A 17,587-nucleotide genomic window follows, 5' to 3' on the forward strand; every position below is an offset into this window, starting at 1 on the left:
TATTTTGGATGCAATTCTTTATTGCATATGATAATAGTAGCATCATAAAATTATGCCTTACTTCCAAACATAACTAAGTACTATTAATAATTGTGTCTTTATGCATATTTAGCGTCTTGTTCTAAATCATATATTCATGCTTTTCTCTCTCCCTACAGCAATCAGCACAGTGGTTCAAAATGGGGAAAAAATAGATGTCTTGCTCTTGGTAGAAAAAGGGAGGTAAGTGCATTTTTGCTTTTTACTCTTTATTACAGTTTTTCAGGATGTTTTGGTTATCTTCTTTGAAGGAGAACCCATTATTTTATAGCCTTTTGGGAAGTTGTCTGTAGTATGTGTATGTCTCTGTGTGTGTGTGTGTGCGTGTGCGCGCGCGTGCGCATGTATGCTCATACACGCACTCTTGAGTAGAAAGAATATACTAATAAAGCTTGCGTATTTTTGTATTATGACAAAATCAGTATGATCAATCATTTTAGTTTTTTATAGACTTAGATTCTTTTGGGACATTCACATTTAAATATTGGGAAGCATCTTAGAAGTTGTAAATATGTTTTCAGTATAGGTATATGATGAATATGTATAATATCCTGAATTATCTATGCATGTGAGTCATGCACAAATAAAACTCGATTTCTTGAATGTATTCACTTCAACAACAAATACTAAGCACCTACTGTGTATCAGGTACTGTTCTAAGTACTGGGGTTACAGTGCTGAGTAAAATGATTTTTATGCCCTCACGGAGCATGTATACTAGTGGTAAAAACAGAACGTGAGCAGACAAAAAAATAATTACATAGTATCACGTGCATCAATTTTATACGCTTGAAGAAAAATAAGGTAAGGAGAGAGCCTGACAGGACAGTATTCTGTTTTAGATAAGGTGGTGAGAGATGTGCATGAAGCAAAGAAGCAGATCATTCAGCAGCCAGAAGAGAGTGTTCCCGGGATGTTTTGAAGAGCCTACATGTCTTAGCATGTTCATGGTCTGCAAGCAAGCTGCTGTTGGCTGGGAGATTTGAATGAATGAGATGGTAGAAAGAAATTATTTCAAAAGAGAAAAAGAATTACTTCAGAGATCTCCCTGGGCTGGATCATAGAGGGCCTCACAGGTCATAATATGTGTAAAATTTTGAATTTCATTCTGAGCATGATGGGAAGCTGCTCATTTGGAGAGCCGGGGTATAGAATGATCTGATACAGATGTTTAAAGGTCTTCTCTGACTCCGGGGGAACAAGCTTTTGGGGGACAAAAGTAGAAGTGATTATCCATTTAGGTGCTGCTACAGAGGCCAGACAAGAGATGACTGACATAATAAGACAGTGTTGAGGAGTAGTTGGCGCCATTGGGAAGGCAGAGGCCAGAGGGTTTGTTCATGGATCAGGTGAGTGGGGCCAAGGATGACCCCAAGTTTTTGGCCTGAGCAAGTACCTGAATGATGATGATGTTTTTTTCAGATAACAGATATAGGAGATTAGAGTTAGGATATTAATGTCAGTTTAGGGTAGTACGTTGAGAATTTGGTTTTGAAAATGGTGACATTGACTTGAGTAGCAAACTGGGGCTGGTGAGTGGGCATGTGGATATATGTCTGGAATTAAGCATAGAGGTTGCAGCTGGAGGTAGAAGTTTGAGAGTCACTGGCCAAGGAACTGGATGGATTCACCTAGACAAAGAGTAGAGACAGAGGAGAGATTTGAGGATGAAGCCCCAGGGACTCCAATAATTAGAGGGTAGGAAGAGGAGGATGATCCAGAAAAAGAGCCTAGGAAGGAACAGGTAGGGTCATATCACAATTAGGTATAGTCTCTTGAACAAACTTTTTTTTTTTTTTCTAACCATTTGCTCTAAAATCCCTTAGTTATACTGGGGCATCTGGGTGACTCAGTCAGGTAAGCTTCTGACTTCTGCTCAGGTCACGATCTCACGGTTTGTGAGTTCGAGCCCCACGTCAGGCTGTGTGCTGACAGCTCAGAGCCTGGAGCCTGCTTTACATTCTGTGTCTCCCTCTCTCTCTTTGCTCCTCTCCTCCCCCACTTGTGTTCCATCTCTGTCTCTCTGTCTCTCTCTCTGTCTCTCTGTCTCTCTGTCTCTCTCTCTCTCTCAGAAATGAATAAATATTTAAAAAAAATTAAAATCCCTAATTACACTGATGCGGTATTTTTAGCTCTACCAGAGTACAAGATAATTTGCAGAAACATCCATAATGTAAAAATATAGCTGAATTAGCCTTCCCTCCGGTTATTTTCTTTGTTGGTGACATGAATAATGACTTTCAACAGTTGTCTGAACCTGTCTTCAGTTTCATGTGAGGACATTAACAGCTTTAGACAACAAGCATATTGCTGATTAGATATTAATGTCAGAAGGTGTTTTTTTAGTTTATAGGCATAATTAGTATTTTGTGTTTTTACTTGTTTCTTTCTGGGATTATAAGTGTTCATGATACTTAAGATTCTGATTTTTGGTACCAGATGATGGTTTGCTATACTTTCAGAGTACTGTTAATTATATATTCACCAATAATAATGAGGTAGTATTATGTATATGTGGTATGATATCATTGAAGCACTGGCATAATGCAGTTTTTACAATCATATATTCTTATTTATGGAATGCCAACTGCCTCTTACCTTTGTGGCAAAGGAAAAAAGTGGTCAGCAATACAGATTTGGAGTCTGAACTCCCAGAACTTATGTTTTTAAACAAATAAACAGCAACTTATAGTTGAATTTATTGTATTTATCATTTACATTATTAGGTTACTATAGCCAAGGTTCTTTTTTTTTTTTTTTTTTTTTTTTTTTTTTTTTTTTTTTTTTTTTTTACCATTTTCAGGCTAAGGGGGATTTGACCAGACACAGAGGTTTTAATTAAAATGTTGCAAACATGGATTAAAATGTAGCAAAAAGGTTTTAGACTTGTTCAATTTGATGAATTTTTATTTAGTGCTTATTACATGCAGTGCATTCCCTTATGAATACAAAATAGGGGAGCCAGAAGACTGAATGTTTTGTTATTTTGTAACATCTTGACCTTTCCACTGGACTCCATGAATCAGGAGGCGAACTCAGATACACTCTGAGTTCATAGAATAGTTGAAAACTAATGGAATTGCAAAATAATGGTCAAAGCTGCTTAATTGTGTTTCTGATAATGATTTCAAAATTTTTATCTATGTGAGTTATTAACAAAGTACATTGCAAGCATTTTTACTAAAGTGAAGAACAAAGAGTATGACAAGAGTAGGAGAAATACAGGGACAAATCTGTAACCAACTTATTTTCCTTAAGTCTCTTTGAACAACTGCCATACAAAATGTACCATTTGGAAACAACTATATTTATCACATGCTTACATCCTGCTTTTTCTTGCTTTTCCTGTTTTCTCTAAATCAATAATATTCTGACAAGAACCAGAACACAATGATGAGAATGTATAGAACTCACTGTGTAACAGGCACTATTTTAAGCACTTGTAACAGCCTTACAGTGCCTATATGATATTGAGGAGAATAATCTCTGAGTTCAGAAATAAAGCTGCCAGTTATTTCACCAGCAAAAATGGACTTATTTAGGAATAAAGAATTGCAAGTAGGGACAAGTGAGCTACAGTGAAAGCATTGGGAAGTTCAGAGAAAAAAAGGAAAGGAGTAATCTTTTATAGAGGCAAATGGGGACTTGGGGGGCTTTTATAAACAGAAAGCCCTTTAGACTAAACTGGTAGTTTATAGTGACGTTTCATTGGCTGAGGTTTGACAGTCTCTCGTTGGCTGGGCAGTTGCTGTGGAGGAGAAAACCTTTCTTCCTCCTGCTGGAGTAGTAAAGATTGAAGTAGAATGGGCTCGCAAGATTCCTTTCCTGTTGGGTCTGCAATTAATTGACTGACTAGTGTCTGTAAATGAGAGTTCTCCTTTTTTCCTTCCTGACTCCATTCTAAACAGGGTTTTCTTTTATTTTCACAAATCCATTTTGAAATCGAGTTGACGTCAGTTTGTAGCTTAACAACCTAAAGATTTTTTGTTTTGTTTTGTTTTGTTTTTAAAACAAGTATTGTTTAATTTACCACACCAAATTGTTCTCAAGAATTAAGTCAACAAATGTAACAAGAGCCTGGATAAACAATGTAAGTTACCAGAATTTAAAATTTCAGCATTTCATTAGAAAAATTAAATTACTTTGTTAGAAAATATTTTGTTAAGGGGCGCCTGGGTGGCTCAGTCCGTTGTGTGTCCGACTTTGGTTCAGGTCATGATCTTGCGGTCTTTGAGTTCGAGCCCCGCATCAGGCTCTGCGCTGACAGCCTAGAGCCTGGAGCCTGCTTCAGATTCTGTCTCCCTCTCTCTCTGCCCCTCCCCCACTCATGTTCTGTCTCTCTCAGTCAAAAATAAATAAAACATTAAAAAAAAATATTTTGTTAGGAAGATGTGTGTGTGTGTGTGTGTGTGTGTGTGTGTGTGTGTGTATGTGTGTATATATATAGCTCCATGTAATTCTTACCTAATTAGAGAGCTGCAAGAAGGGAGGTCAAAAGTTTGAGTCGTGAAGAATCAGCCTGGGTAGAATACCTGGGTGGATCAGTGGGTTAAGCATCTGACTCTTGATGTCTCACATCATGATCTTATGGTTCGTGGGATTGAGCCCCATGTTGGGCTCTGTGTTGATAACTTAGAGCCTGCTTGGGATTCTCCCTTTCCCCCTTTCTGTCCCTCTCCCATGCACATTTGCATGTGCACACGCTCTCTCTCTGTTTCTCTCTCTCAAAAAAAATAAATAAGCAAACTTAAAAAAAAAAAAGAATCAGCCTGGGAGATTGTGAGTGCACTAGATTAAGAACTCTGACAGAACATGGAGAATGCAGATGCACCAGGCCGTGCACCTTGTGTGGGGCAAAGTAGGCTGTCATATTTATATATCTGTTTATTTGTATGTACATGTACACATATGTGTATGTATATATGTGTGCGTATTTACCTTTGTATATGTTATGTAAATAAAATTGACTTCAAATAGGGAATGATGGCAAAAGAACAGGTTTGAGAGGGAGCTTGGGAAAGAATGAGTTTGATTTTAGACGTGTTGAACATGAGTTGCCTATAAACATTCTAAGGACAAAGTGCTAGGGGGAAGTTGTATTTATGGATCTGATATTCATATACAGGTTAATGGAGAAAATAGATTTTTGAAGTTACCTATATATAGAAGGAAGAAGAGGAAGTCACTTAGTTAGAATCTATAGAGTGAGTCTTTAGAGAAGTAGTGTGTTAGAGCCGGGATGAATGCACATGATTTTAGTGGCTGGTTGATTGTCAGGGTGGAGTAGCTGCCTTGGGATTTTAATCTAGTTTATCCAGAGGGTGAGGCAAGAAACCAAGAGAGGTGTCATAAAACCCAGGAAGAGACAGTATTTCAAAAAGGCAGAAATAGTCAAAACTGTTAGGTGTTGTCTGAGGAGGGCAGATACTTCACTGGATAATTGATGTGGAGTCCATCTGGTGACTTTGAAGAGAGCAAAAGTGATAAAGCAGAAACTGGATTAGGTTAACTTTGGGAATTGAGTAACTTGGAACAGCTGGTGAGGAGTTTGGTGAGGATGTCTGGAGGTTAATAGGATTATCGAGGTAGAAGGGATTTATCCCAGAAAGGGAATATGCGTGCAGTTTGTTTTTTAGATGGTTTGAACTTGTGCAAGTTTAAATTCTGATGGGAAAGAGATGCAAAAAGGGAGATATTGAAGATATAAGAGAAAGGACAAGAAGAAAGCAAGGTCCCTTTATTGTAACAGGAAGAAAAGAGAAACTGATGGATGGTTTTGGATGCCAGTAACTTTCTAGATCTTTGGGTAGAATGTTGAGAAAGGTATCCATCTGATGGTTTTCATTGCTTTTTGACCTGGTAGATAAGGATGACTCCTGAGCTTTTGGCCTGGGTGGCTTTAGGAATGGTTGTATCATTTACCAAGATAGAGAATATGTGCTCCTCTCCCAGTATTCAAACAAGGCTAGTTAATTATAGATGTGATTGCTTAGGAGCTGTTTTAATACCATGTCAAAAGAAGGGGATTTCATTGCACTGCCCTCTTTTTCATCTCTTTTTTGATCTATTAGTCTGTTGGGAAATAATGACTGTGAGCTAAAGTAGATTGTTAAACTTGTCAATGACAGATAAAATTGTGGCTTTAGGAAGTAAAACAACTCTCAATTATTCATATTGATGGCATATAGAGATAGGGTGAATAATGGAAAGAGAGAGAAACCAACTCTAAGTTTAACTTTTTGTTTTGTTTTGCTAGTGATATCTTGCAAGTCGTAAATAAATTTAATAAATAAATTTCACATCTTTCCCCTATCCTTGTCTACCTTTGATTAAAGTGCCAAAATATATTAATATTTCTTAAAGAGAGGAGGAGAAAGAACCCCCTGAATTGGAAAAGTTCATAAATTGATAATCATCTACTGAATATAATCAGTATTTAGATATATATTTTAATCTTCACGGTGATTTTATGTACATAGCATGAGTGTCTTTATACAGAAAGATATTGCAATAATAATTTGCACACACACAGCATTTTTGCTCTAAAAATCTCTAAACAGAAGGTGTTCCAGATGGTGTCACTTTAATGTGTATTCTTTGTATACTTTAAAAATTGTTATTTTGGAAAATAAAGCTTTCTTGATTACACTTAAGGGTTTCTGGCCTGCTATTTGGTGATATTATGGGGACTTAGACTCTACTTTTCTTTTATGCCTTAGTCAGAATTTCTTTTTGTGAAAAAAATTATGTTTTTGAATGTCTATTGTTAGTGAGTGTTCTGGACCATGAGGTCAGAAGGCATTTTCCTGGACAGTAGGTTATATATCCACTTTAACTGGAATGTTCAAAACATCCTTTTCTTAAAATGTGAAAACTGTTTCTGCACATTAGCCTGCACTTTTGCGTATGTTTTTCTGATGAATAAGCCATTCTGTTGACGATTTTCACTTTATATAGCTACATGCACATTTGTCAAAGACACCTATTATTAAGCTTTTACTGAAAGGTTGTTGGTTATAATGAATACCTTATGAATACTCAGATATGTTATCAGAAACAGAAAAGGCTGACATGTTTCTTTGTTTTTGGTTTAGTTTGTTTGTTTAGATTTCTTGGTTGACCTATAGTAAAGCATAATGCGCTTGATGGCTCCCAAGCCTGACTGCATTCGGTTTTTAATGCAAATTCCTGACATAAAGAAGGTAACCCTGGAGAATAAACTCTTCATCAATACATTCCACAATTATGGAACAGATTACTTTTCTCATTTTCAGAGATTAACACTCTGAGTTTTAGATACTTATTTCATATCAATTTATTACATATGATGTTTTTTTCCCTCCTTGAATTGTATTTTGCAGCAGCTGATATGTTAGCAATACTCTGGAGGGTGAATTATCTTAAAGTGGTTTCTAAATTGTGCATGTAATTGCAAATTAAATAGTAGCCGATTGCCCACAATATCAGCTTGACTGCTTTTGTAACTTACTGAGGATTTAATTCCTACAGATAGTTTAATCTGAATGTTGCCAAGACAAACAAGAGATTCTATTCCCTCACCGCCCCCACAGGTTTTGCAAAAAGAAAGAAACTATTCAAATTTGTATTATAAAGTTATTTTTTTAATAGAATTACAATAAAGGGAATGCATGACTATTTAACACAAGCTAGATTTTAAAGTATATATTATTTGCTTCAAAAGTTTCTTTTACTCAGTTTAAAGCACCTTCCATATACTAGATAAGGTTAATGAACAAGTAAATGTGGTAATATCTGAAAAGGTACCAAAGAATGAGAAGATTGCTGCTCAAGAAATGTGGGCATGGTAATAATTTTTTTTTTTTTTTAAGAGAAGTATATTTAACTAGATTTAGACTACTACATAGGACTTCAGTAGGAAAAAATGAGGGGGCTAAGACACTAAGGTATTCTAAGTGGTGGAAACAGTAAGTTCAGAGGAATATGGCTAGGGAAGAATTTCAGTGCAAGTTGGCCTTGACCTTGAGTTCCTGAGGAGGAAGTGTGAACCAATAAACTCAGAAAGATAGATTGATACCATCTTAGTATTATCAGCTAAATGTGATTAATAACTTGGCTTGTTCTGGAAAGGATTGCATGTTCTTTACAAGGATACAGAAGATGTATTTTTTTTTAAGATACTTTAAAACTTAAAAAAATACTATTTTGATTTATTCTGCAGCCAGTGGAACACCATTAAAAGTTTTAAGCAGACTTGAAACAAGGCTGTTTCTCCCATCCCTTTAGGTGATGCCTTATAGTGTACAGAGATGAGATTGAAAAACTGGAGCTTTTGCTTTTCCTGGGGAATTAGATGCTTTGACACATTTTACTGAACTGTTGGCTTCAAAAGAAACAAGATATTTAGAATAATGTTTCTTCCTGCATTATTTTTGTGACAGTCTCTTTATCTGCAGATTTTCTTAGCAATTGTTTGCTTGCTTCTCACTAAACTTCTGTCCTTAATGCAGCAAACTCCTATTTGAAGGTTGGGGGAAAAATACTGTATCTCCAAAAATTAAAATGAGAGAGATTTATGGACACAATGACTAAATAAAATTGCCAGACTCCCCTTTCTGTCTACGAGGAAATATGGAATGGAACATGCCCTCCCATTTCGAACAACCAGAAAACTGGGTGACATATATGAAACTATTTTCAAATGTTGGGACAATAAGCATTCCGGGATTGTGATTATGGAGAGAAGGGAAACAAACAAAGTAAGATTTAAGGTCACCTTGTCTTTTTTTTTTTTTTTTTTTTTTTTTTACCTGTAGGCACTTTTCAGTCTATTCACTCTGCCCAAGAATGGGCAGACCAAAACAGAATGTGGTGTTTTTGCTACATTAGAAAGGTAGAGAGGGAGGGGAGTTTAGGAAATCTGTAGTAGCTAAAATTTTCCAGAGATAGTATCAGAACAGAGGAACATATGGAAAAAAAAAAAAAAAAAGTTTTGGAAATCCTCATAGAAGTTTCCTTCCACCTTTGGCTCAGTACTAATCTGGGTATTTGTAGGGTGAGGTTCCCAGAGGCTAGGCAGAAACCGCTCCTATGGTACTATGAATTGAACAACTCCCAGAACTTAGACCACAGTGGAGTATGTTCACATTCTGTCCAGCTAGGTTAGACCTCATTAAACACACATGGCATTGGCAAAGACCTCAAAAAGGTAACACCATAGAATTAAGGTTAATAGGTTAAAGTTAGATTTATTTTTTACCTTATTACTAAGATTAAAAATCTGCAAAGCATCAGGTTCTCCACAAGTAATTTAGTCGCCAGGTGTCAAACAGGCAAATGATACCAAAATAAACATCAACATTCTGTAAAAGAAGACTGTAAAAGAAGTGCTGATACTCAGCACTCATAATGTCTAGTGTATGATTAAAATTTCTTGTGTTGCCAAAAAGCTGCAAATCAATTGATAGGAACAGACCCAGAAGTGAGAAAGATAATGGAATTAGCAAAGACTGTAGATAGTGATTATTAAATATTATAAATATATTCAGAGATGCAAAGGAAAACAAACATAATGAAGAAAAATGGGTAATTAAAAAAGAAGCAAATGGATTATCCTTCTAAAGCTGAAGGATACGCTATCCGAAAAGAAAATTTCACTGGATCAGCTTAATGCACGAGTAGGTTCTACATAAAAAAAAGATTGATGACCTTGAAAGCATGACAGTAGAAACTATCAAAACTTAAGCACAGAGAGGAAAAAGACTAAATAAAGTCAACAGAATCTCCATGACCAATGGGGCAATATCAAGCAGTCTCATGTAAATGTACTTAGAATCCCAAAACTAGAGAAGGGAAAGAAGTTAAAAAATCTTTGTAGAATTATGGGCAAATATATGAATTTGATAAAAACTATGAGCCATATATGTCCTACGACCAGCATACCTCAAGCATGATAGAGACGATCCAACCACATCAAGAGATACAACATAATTAAATTTCTGAAAACGATTGCCAGGAAAAAAAATCAAGTGCTGAGAGGTCGAGAGGCTTCAAAAGAAAGTATAGGTGACAAAAATGAGGGTGTCTCGTCAGAAACAGTGCAAGCCAGAAGACAATATATCGAAATATTTTCAAGTGTTTGGGGAAAAACAAAACAGTACTAAAAAACCTGACAAAATTAGCAAACCAGCAGCTGTTAACCTAAATACTAAATTTAGCAAAAAAATATCTTTCAGAAATGACAACTATATAGTTTTTTGTTGTTGTTTGTTTTGTTTTTAAAGAGAGAGAATGTGAGTAAGGGAAGGGGGAGAGGGAGAGAGAGAATACTAAGCAGGTTCAATGCCCAGCATGGAACCCAACATGGGGCTGGATACCAGGATTGTGAGATCATGACCTGAGCTGAAATGGAGAGTTGGATGCTTAGCCAGCCGGGCGCCCTAAAATAAACTAGTTTTGACCAAACAAAATGCTGATGTATTCTACAAGACTTAACTATTTTTATTAGAGTGTATATGTGTAAGATACCCTATTGTTCAGTCATATCTGTGTGGCATGTTTGCCTTTTAGTTATGTGTAAAATTATTTATGTAAATGAATTTATTTTTTATACAGTTAAGTTTATTGATTTTATTTGTGAAGACAGTCTGGTTTTTAGCAGTAGACCAGGCTCATATGTGATAGTCTACACTTTGTGGCTTTTGTATTGCAGTTTTGAGAAATTGTTTTTGTAAGTCCTGGGGCTTGGTTTATAGGTCTTACTGAACTGTCTTGATTCATTATAGGATATAGGAATGTTTCTTTATATGACCTTGAAATGCCCTTTAAAATTTATGTTTGAGGAATGGACAGTTAGAACTCTATTATAGAGTTCTTCAAAGTAACTTTTCAGATTTTCAGGATGTAAATGAAATATTCCTCTGGGATCCTAGAAATGTAAAAACATTGTTTGATATTAGTTAGGATTACAGAGTCAGCTGGGATTTGTGTTGAAAATGTCTTTTGATGCTTCATTCCATGTACACAGAGTTTAGCTAAGCATCACAGAGGAAAGTTGTTGAACTAATGCTATTAAATGTCACACATCTACTTCACGAGATGCTGTATTTTAGGATTCAGTCTTTGACAAGTTGACTTGGGACCTAACTTGTCTTTACTTGTTCTACCCCTCACTAGTTCACAAGGAGACAACTAAACTTGTCATCATGGGATTTCTTCTGACTAGAAAGAAAATTTAAAGTTTGAAATGTGCACAGTTGATGGCAGAATTACACTGGTATAGAAGGAGGGTTGTTGCATTTTGGATTTCTTTTCTTGATTGCTGAAATAACTCACCCACAGCACTTGTTTGTTTATAAGCAAACAGTACCAAATATTTTGTAAATATTTTGAGTTTGATTATCAGTAAAAAAAAAAAAAAAGTTAAATATGAATCAATGAAAGTTTAAAGTTCTCTCTTTACCTAAACTCTTTTTAAATTTTTTTTTTAACATTTATTCATTTTTGAGAGAGACACAGCATGAGCGGGGGAGGGGCAGAGAGAGAGGGAGACACAGAATCCAAAGCAGGCTCCAGGCTCTGTCAGCACAGGGCCTGACACAGGGCTCAAACTTACGGACCTCGAGATCATGACCTGAGCCGAAGTTGGACGCTCAACCAAATGAGCTACCCAGGTGCCCTGACCTAAACTCTTGAAGTTAGCAAATCATAATTTCAATTGTCTACATAATGTATTGGCTTGATATTTCTCAGGGAATTTACCCAATTTATATAGTTTCAGTTAGACAAATACACCCAGCAATAGAATGCTATTGAGCTAAAGATGATGTAAGGTAAACGAAAAGGCTAAATAAAGCATGTCAGCAATATAACAGCAAGTGTCTGGTTTCTTCAAAAAGAAAATTATAGAAATAAGAGGTCGTGGCTGCTGCGGTGCTGAGGAACATAGAAACAATAGACACAGATGTCAGGGAAGAAATAGTAGTTATAGCAAGTTCAGAAGATGTGAGAAGTGTGTATAAGGTACTGGTAACTTTATCTTCTTAGAGAAACATTTATAGAAAAGAAACTGGAGGAAAGAAAGGACTTTTATTTGCTTTTTAAATTAGGGCCAGTGAATTATCAGGAATGTAAAAGATGACCTCCCACCCCCAATAAAAGAAAAGAATAACCTAGTGTTTATGCACCTCATTTCTTTCTCTTTAGGTTGAGTCCAAAGGAGCCCCATCAGAGTTTGAAATCAAGATTAAATAGTTCTGCTCTGGTATAAATATACGTTTAAATACATCAGTGATTACTTTTAACTTGTGTTTCAATTCAAATTTTATATCTAGCAATAGGATTTTAAAACTATTATGTACCACTAAATGCTATGCACTATGCTAATGACCAGAAATCCAAAATGCTTTCTTCCTTGCTTGCCTGTGCAAAGTTTGGATTCTAACAGCAAAAACATTTACACACAGAACAGATAGTGTAATAGAGGGCAAATCAGCTATTCAGAATTAGGAAGGGACACATGTACTAAGTATTGGGACATTAAGCATAGAGTGTCAGGGAGAGTTTCCTGGAGTACAGTTCAGGGAGGATGGGAGTAGCCAGCCAAGAGCAGGAAATATTTATTGTAATAAGATATGAATTTTTAAAGTGTGTCTTTAGTGTAGGAGAATGGAAGAGTTGGAGGGGAAAATATGGGCCAGATATGAAGACCCCTTAGTCATGAAAATTCCAGAGCTGTAGAAGGGAAATGATGAGGAAATGATGCCATTGGCTTTGCATTTGTCAATTTATTTTAGATTTTTTAATTGAGGTGTAAATGATAGGTAATGTTAGTTTCAGGTATACACATAGTAATTCAAATTTTTATATATTGTGAAGTGATCACCACCTTCAGTCTACCATTTGTCACCTTCTAAGATTATTACATATCAGTATAGTCCCTGTGCTGTACATGGTATCCCCATGTCTCATTTACTTTAACTGAAAGTTCATACCTCTTACTTTTACTTAGTTTGTACCCTTCCACTGTTTTGCCCATCCCTTCACCCTTCTCCTCTCTGGCAACCACCAGATTATGCATTGTATCATTACATCTAGGAGTCAGTTTCTGTTTTGTTTTGTTTCTTAGATCCCCCTTTTAAGTGAAATCATATGATATTTGTCTTTCTCTGACATGTTTCACTTAGCACAATACCATCTAGATCCACTCATGTTGTCACAAATTCTTTCTTATGGCTGAGTAATGTTTCATTGCATATATATACACTGCTTCTTTATCCATTCATCTGTTGATGGACACTTGGGTTGCTTCCATAGCTTGGCTCTTCTAAACAATGCTGCAGTGAACATAGAGATGCATATGTCTGTTTGAATTAGTGTTTTCTTTCTTTGTTTTTTGTTTTGTTTTGTTTTGTTTTGTTTTGTTTTTTTGTCTTTCAGATAAATGCCCAGAAGTGAAATTGCTGGATTGTGTGGCATTTCACTTCTGTTTTTTATTTGTTGAGGAATCTCCATACTGTTTTCCATAGTGGCTGCACTGTTTTACATTCCTATCAGATGTACATGAGGGTTCCTTTTTTTTTTTTTTGTATCCTCATCAGCACTTGCTATTTCTTCTCTTTCTTTGATACTTTCCATTCTGACACATGTGAGGTGGTATCTCATTGTGGTTTTGATTTGCATTTCCCTGATGATGAGTGATGTTGAACATCTTTTCATGTGTCTGTTGGCCATCTGACTAATTTCTTTGTAGAAATGTCTACTCATGGGGCGCCTGGGTGGTTTAGTCGGTTGAGTGTCCGACTTCGGCTCAGGTCGTGATCTCGTGCTTTGTGGGTTCGAGCCCCACGTCAGGCTCTGTGCTGACAGCTCAGAGCCTGGAGCCTGCTTCAGATTCTGTGTCTCCTTCTCTCTCTGCCCCTCCCATGCTCATGCTTTGTCTCTCTCTATGTCTCAATAATAAACGTTAATTTATTTTTTTTTTTTAAAGAAATGTCTATTCAGGTCCTCTGCCAGGTTTTTAATTGGATTGTTTGCATTTTTTTTTTTTTCCTCTGCTTGAGTTGTGTGGATATTAACCCCTGTTGGTTATATAATTTGCAGGTTATCTTCATTTTCTTGATGGTTTCCTTTGCTGTACAAAAACTTTTTAGTTTGAAGTATTCCTGTTTATTTTTGCTTTTGTTGCATCTTGCCTGAGGAGACAGATCCAAAGAAATACTACTATGACCATTATCCAAAAGCTTACTTTTTTTCTTTTTGGTATTAGTTTTCTGCTTTCTGGTCTTAGATTTAATCCTTTAATCTATTTTGAGCTTTTTTTGTGTTTTGTTTATAGTGTAAGTAAGTGATCCAGTGTCATTCTTCTGCATATAGTTTTCCCAATACCATTTATCAAAGAGCTCTATTGCATGTTTTTGCCTTCTTTATTGAAGATTAATTAATTATATAAACATGGGTTTATTTCTGGACTCTCTATTCTGTTTCATTGATCCCTGTGTATTTTTAATGCCTGTATCCTACTGTTTTGATTACTGTAGCTTTAGAATAGTTAGAATGTAAGGAGTGTGATACTTCTAGTTTTGTTCTTCTCAAGATTGCTTTTGCTGTTCAAGGTCTTTTGGGGCCCATATAAATTTTAGGGCTATTTTTTCTAAATCTGTGAAAAATGCTTATTGGTATTTTGGTAAGGATTGCATTAAATCTGTAGATTGCTTTGTATAGTATGAACATTTTAATCGTATTCTTTTCAATCTTTGAGCATGGTATCTATTTCCATTTATTCATTTCATATTTGGTTTCTTTCATCAGTGTCTTAGAGTTTTAAAAATACAGGTCTTTCACTTACTTGCTTAAATTTATTCTTAGGTATTTTATTATTTTTGATGCAATTGTAAATGTTATTGTTTTTTTCATTTCTTTTTCTCATGGTTCATTATTAGTGTATAGAAATGCACAGATTTCTGTATATAAATTCCAGATCTCTCAATTTTACTAATTTATTCTATTTTTTTTTTTTTTTTTTTGGTGGAGTCTTTAGGGTTTTCTGTCCATAGTATCATGTCATCTATAAATGGTGACAGTTTTACTTCTTTCTTTGATTTAGATGCTTTTTATTTCTTTTTCTCATCTGATTGCTATGACAATGGCTTCTATTACTATTTTGAATAAAAGTGGTGACAGAATTCTTGTTCCTTATATTAGAGGAAAAGGTTTTATCTTTTCACCATTGAGTATGATGTTAGCTTGGGTTTGTTAAATATAGCCTTTATATTGAGGTATGTTTCCTCTAAACTGACTTTGTTCAGAGTTTTTATCTTTAATGCATACTGAATTTTGTCAGTTGCTTTTTTCTGCATTTATAGAGATGATTGTTATTTTTTGTATTCTTCCATTTGTTAATGTGTCTCACATTGATTGATTTGCAGATATCAAACTGTCCTTGCATACCTGGAATAAATCCTATTTGATCATGGTGAATGATCCTTTTAATTATATTTAAATTCAGTTTTATATTTTGTTGAGGATTTTTGCATCAGTGTTCATCATCAAAGTTGATAACGATATTCTGGCCTTGTGGAATGAATTGGAAGTATTCCTCTTAATTTTTTTTTTTTTTTCTTTTTTGGAAAGGAATTGCAAAGGATATGTATAAACTCTTTTTTTGTAAATGTTTGGTAGAATTCACCTGTGAAGCCATTTGGTCTTGGTCTTTTGTTTGTTGGGAGTTTTTTTGATTACTGAGGTTAAGTTTTGTTACTACTAATGGGTCTGTTCAAATTTTCTGTTTCTTCTTTAGTCTTGGAGATTGTACATTTCTGGGAATTTATCCATTTTTCTAGGTTTTCCAATTTGTTGGCATATCATTTTGCGTAGTAGTCTCTTATAAGCCTTTGTATTTCTATGTTATCTGTTGTAACTTCTCTTTCATTTCTGATTGTATTTATTTGAGTCCTCCTGCTTTTTTTTTCTTGATGCGTCTGGCTAAAGGTTTATTAATGTTTATCTTTTCAAAGAACTGACTCTTAGTTTTATTGATTTTTTTGTCTTTTTAGTTTTTAATATCGTTTATTTCCATTCTGATCTTTATAATTTCCTTCTTTCTACTAATATTGGGCTTTGTTTATTCTCATGTTTCTAGTTCCTTTAGGTGTAAAGTTAGATTGCTTACTTGAGATTTTTTCTCATTTCTTGAGGTAGGCCTATATTGCTAGAAACTACCCTCTTATAACTGCTTTTGGTGCAAGTTACAGATTTTTTTACTGTTGTGTTTGTATTTTTATTTGTCTCCATGTATTTTTTTAGTTTCCTCTTCGATTTCATCATTAACTCTGGTTGTTTAGTAGCATGTTGTTTAGCCTCTGTGTGTTGTTTAGCCACTTCTCATGTTGTAATTGACTTCTAGTTTTATACCACTGTGGTTGGAAAAGATGTCTAAAATGATATGTCTTCTTAAATTTATTGAGACTTGTTTTTTAGCCTAACATGTGATCTATTCGAAGAATGTCCCATGTGCACTTGAAAAGAATATTTATTCTGTTTTTGAGTGGAATGTCCTGTATATATTTATTTTTTCATTATTTATATTTTAGTTAATATATAGTTCAGTATTGATTTCAGAAGTAGAATTCAATGATTCAACACTTCCATACAATAGCCAGTGCTTATCACAAGTACCCTTCTTAATGCTCATATGTATATCTGTTAAGTACATCTTCTGTAATATGTTGTGTAAGGCCTATGTATCTTATTGATCTTATGTCTGGATGATATATCCATTGATGTATGTGGGAGTGTTAAAGTCCCTTACTATTATTTATAACTGTCAATGTATTACTGTCAATTTATTACTGTCAGTTTCTCCTTTATGTCTTAATATTTGCTTTTTACACTTAGATGTCCATATGTGGGTGCACAGATCTTTAAAAGTGTTACATCCTTTTGTTGAATTGATACTATTATCATTATGTAATGTGATCCCCTATTACATTTTTTGTTTGTTTTAAGGTCTGTTTTGTCTAATGTAAGTATTGCTACTCTAGCTTTCTTTTTATTTCCATTTGCATGGAATGTCTTTTTCCATCCCTTCACTTTATGTGTCTTTAGATCTGAAGTGAGTCTCTTATAGGCAACATATCTATAGGTCTTTTTAATAATCCACTAACTGTCCCTCTTTGTCTTTTGATGGGAATATTTAGTTCTTTTACATTTGAAGTAATTATTGATAGATATGTACCTAATGCCATTTTGTTGATTGTTTCCTGGTTTTTTTTGTTGTTGTTTTGTGGGTTTTTGTAGTTTTTCTGTGTTCCTTCTTCTTTTGCTCTCTTCCCTTATGATGAGATGACATTCCTTAGTGTTCAGTTTGTATTCCTTTTTCCTTAATTTTTGTATATCTGTTACAGATATTTAGTTTGTGGTTTCCTTGAGGTTCATATAGAATATCTTTAGTGTATAGTAGTTTGTTTTAAGTTAATAGTCATTTAAGTTCAAGGATGTTCTAAAAGCACTGCATTTTAACTGCCCCCTCCTGATACATTTTATGTTTTTGACATCACATTTTGCACGTTAT

The 17,587-nt window shown here is 34.9% G+C and overlaps 1 protein-coding gene across 5 annotated transcripts in view; it reads left to right on the plus strand.

Annotated features, from left to right (window-relative positions):
* The window catches only part of ARAP2 (ArfGAP with RhoGAP domain, ankyrin repeat and PH domain 2), a 189,326-nt gene that overhangs the window by 99,271 nt on the left and 72,468 nt on the right, over positions 1–17,587 (plus strand). For all 5 annotated transcript variants that reach the window (XM_045474298.1, XM_045474300.1, XM_045474301.1 and 2 more), the window contains exon 19: positions 159–222. In XM_045474298.1, the coding sequence (XP_045330254.1) occupies positions 159–222 (64 nt within the window). The remainder of the gene's footprint in view (positions 1–158; positions 223–17,587) is intronic.

This window comes from Leopardus geoffroyi, chromosome B1, assembly GCF_018350155.1.
Source record: "Leopardus geoffroyi isolate Oge1 chromosome B1, O.geoffroyi_Oge1_pat1.0, whole genome shotgun sequence".
Lineage (NCBI taxonomy): Eukaryota > Metazoa > Chordata > Mammalia > Carnivora > Felidae > Leopardus > Leopardus geoffroyi.